This window comes from Hyaena hyaena, unplaced genomic scaffold (assembly GCF_003009895.1).
Source record: "Hyaena hyaena isolate Hyena2069 unplaced genomic scaffold, ASM300989v1 scaffold_252, whole genome shotgun sequence".
In the NCBI taxonomy this organism is placed as follows: Eukaryota; Metazoa; Chordata; class Mammalia; order Carnivora; family Hyaenidae; genus Hyaena; species Hyaena hyaena.
The window spans coordinates 1,796,493-1,798,258 of record NW_024080884.1 but is presented as its reverse complement, the minus strand read 5'-3'; the positions used below and the strand labels follow the sequence as shown (position 1 = coordinate 1,798,258).

Genomic DNA, 1,766 nt, shown 5'->3' with positions numbered 1-1,766 from the left:
ACGACCACCTTCTCAGCATTTCTCATTCTTCATTCTCTTGACAGCCTTGTGAACAATGTCATTTCCATATTGCAGGTGGGAAAAGTAAGGGGAAATATGTTAGCATAGAGAATCACAGATTTCACCAAAATAGCATTAGGTTATTGATTTCCACTTTATATCCCCTACTTCTCCCAAGGTCACAAGCCCAATAGCTCATGTTCAGTTTCATCTCTTCGTTTTCTGGTTCTATTCCTGGAAGAGAGTTGAGTGGCTATGAGGATATACAGAAATGACTGGAAAAAGAGCTAGCAGTTTGTAGCGCCAGGACAGCAGTTTGAAGAAAGCAGATCATAGATTTCCAGGCTCAGTGTGAGTGCTCACCCCAGCTTACTGCTCTCAGAAGGTCCCAGCCTTCTGTGTAGTCTTTTCATGGCAGACTTCATCTCCTGGTTCCTCAGGGTATAGATCATGGGGTTCAGCATGGGTGTAATGACCGTGTTATTGATGGACACGGCTGTGTCCATGGGCAGCGTAGTGAAGGGCCGGCAGTAGATGTAGACACAAGGCACAAAATGCAGAGTCACCACGAGGATATGGGAGGTGCAGGTGGACAGGGCCTTGTTTCGTCCTGTCCCAGAGTGAGATCTCAGCATCACTAGAATGACGGTATAGGATCCCAGGAGCAAGAGGAACCACAACAAGGTCACAAGCCCATTGTTAGAGATCATGAGAAGTTCCAGGGCAAAGGTATCGGTGCAGGCCAGCTTAACCACTTGGGGCACATCACAGTAGAAGGCATCCAGGATGTTGGGGCCACAAAAGGGGAGTGGAAGCATCAGAATTATCTGGACAATTGAGTGCAAACCACCACCCACCCAGGAAGCCACCACCAAGCCCACCCACACCTCTCTCCTCATAATGGTCACATAATGCAGGGGTTTGGAGATTGCAAGGTATCTATCATAGGCCATCACGGAGAGGAAGAAAATATCTGCCCCACCAGCAAAATGGAAGAAGAAGATCTGTGCGATGCAGCCATTGTAGGAGATGGTTTTCCTGTCTGATAACAGATCCACCAGGAACTTGGGGACAGTGACAGATGAAAAAACAATGTCTAGGACCGATTTGTTGCGCAGCAGAAAGTACATGGGAGTGTGAAGGTGGGATTCACAGGTGATAGTCAGCACAATGAGGGCATTGCCCAGCACGGTGGCTACATATACTGCAAGGAAGGTCACAAACAAGAAACATTCCAGCTCCTGGAAGTGAGTGAGTTCTAGGAAGACAAATTCCTTCACATTGGTGTGGTTGCTCTGGCCCATGGTGGGGAAGACCCTCCTCCAGGTCTACCTTGGGAGAAGGTACATTAGGGTTAGGAGTATGGCATTCTGAGGGGACAGCATCATTTATCCTATATTGTTTAAGGCTCTCGCAAGCATCCAGATCATCATGACTACTCAGAAAAACTGGGCTAGGGTCTCCCCTCTTGTGGCCTGGAAATACTTTATTCTGATGATTCTTCTTTCCTACTGGAAATACGCTGAGCGGACAGCAAGAGCCATCCCAGTCCGATGCCTTCCCTCTGACAAGAGGGAGATGGCATGACTACGGTCATTTGACTATGCCTTGCCTTCTCTCCTGCAAGAGTATGTGTGCAGAGCTTTATTCTTTAACAAAGGCTTTCACCTGAAGCATATTGATTTTTATTCTCATGATGTTTCTGTAGGGTCTCCAAGTTATATAAGGGAAGCTGAAGCTTAGAGCAGGTAATGACTTGCCCACAT

General features: G+C 47.3%; 1 protein-coding gene across 1 annotated transcript; it reads right to left on the bottom strand.

Annotated features, from left to right (window-relative positions):
• Positions 1–359: 359 nt before the first annotated feature.
• On the bottom strand, positions 360–1,304 carry LOC120240365 (olfactory receptor 4D6). The gene has a single exon (XM_039245081.1). It carries the CDS (start codon positions 1,302–1,304, stop codon positions 360–362), a length of 945 nt encoding a protein of 314 aa, XP_039101012.1.
• Positions 1,305–1,766: the final 462 nt, after the last annotated feature.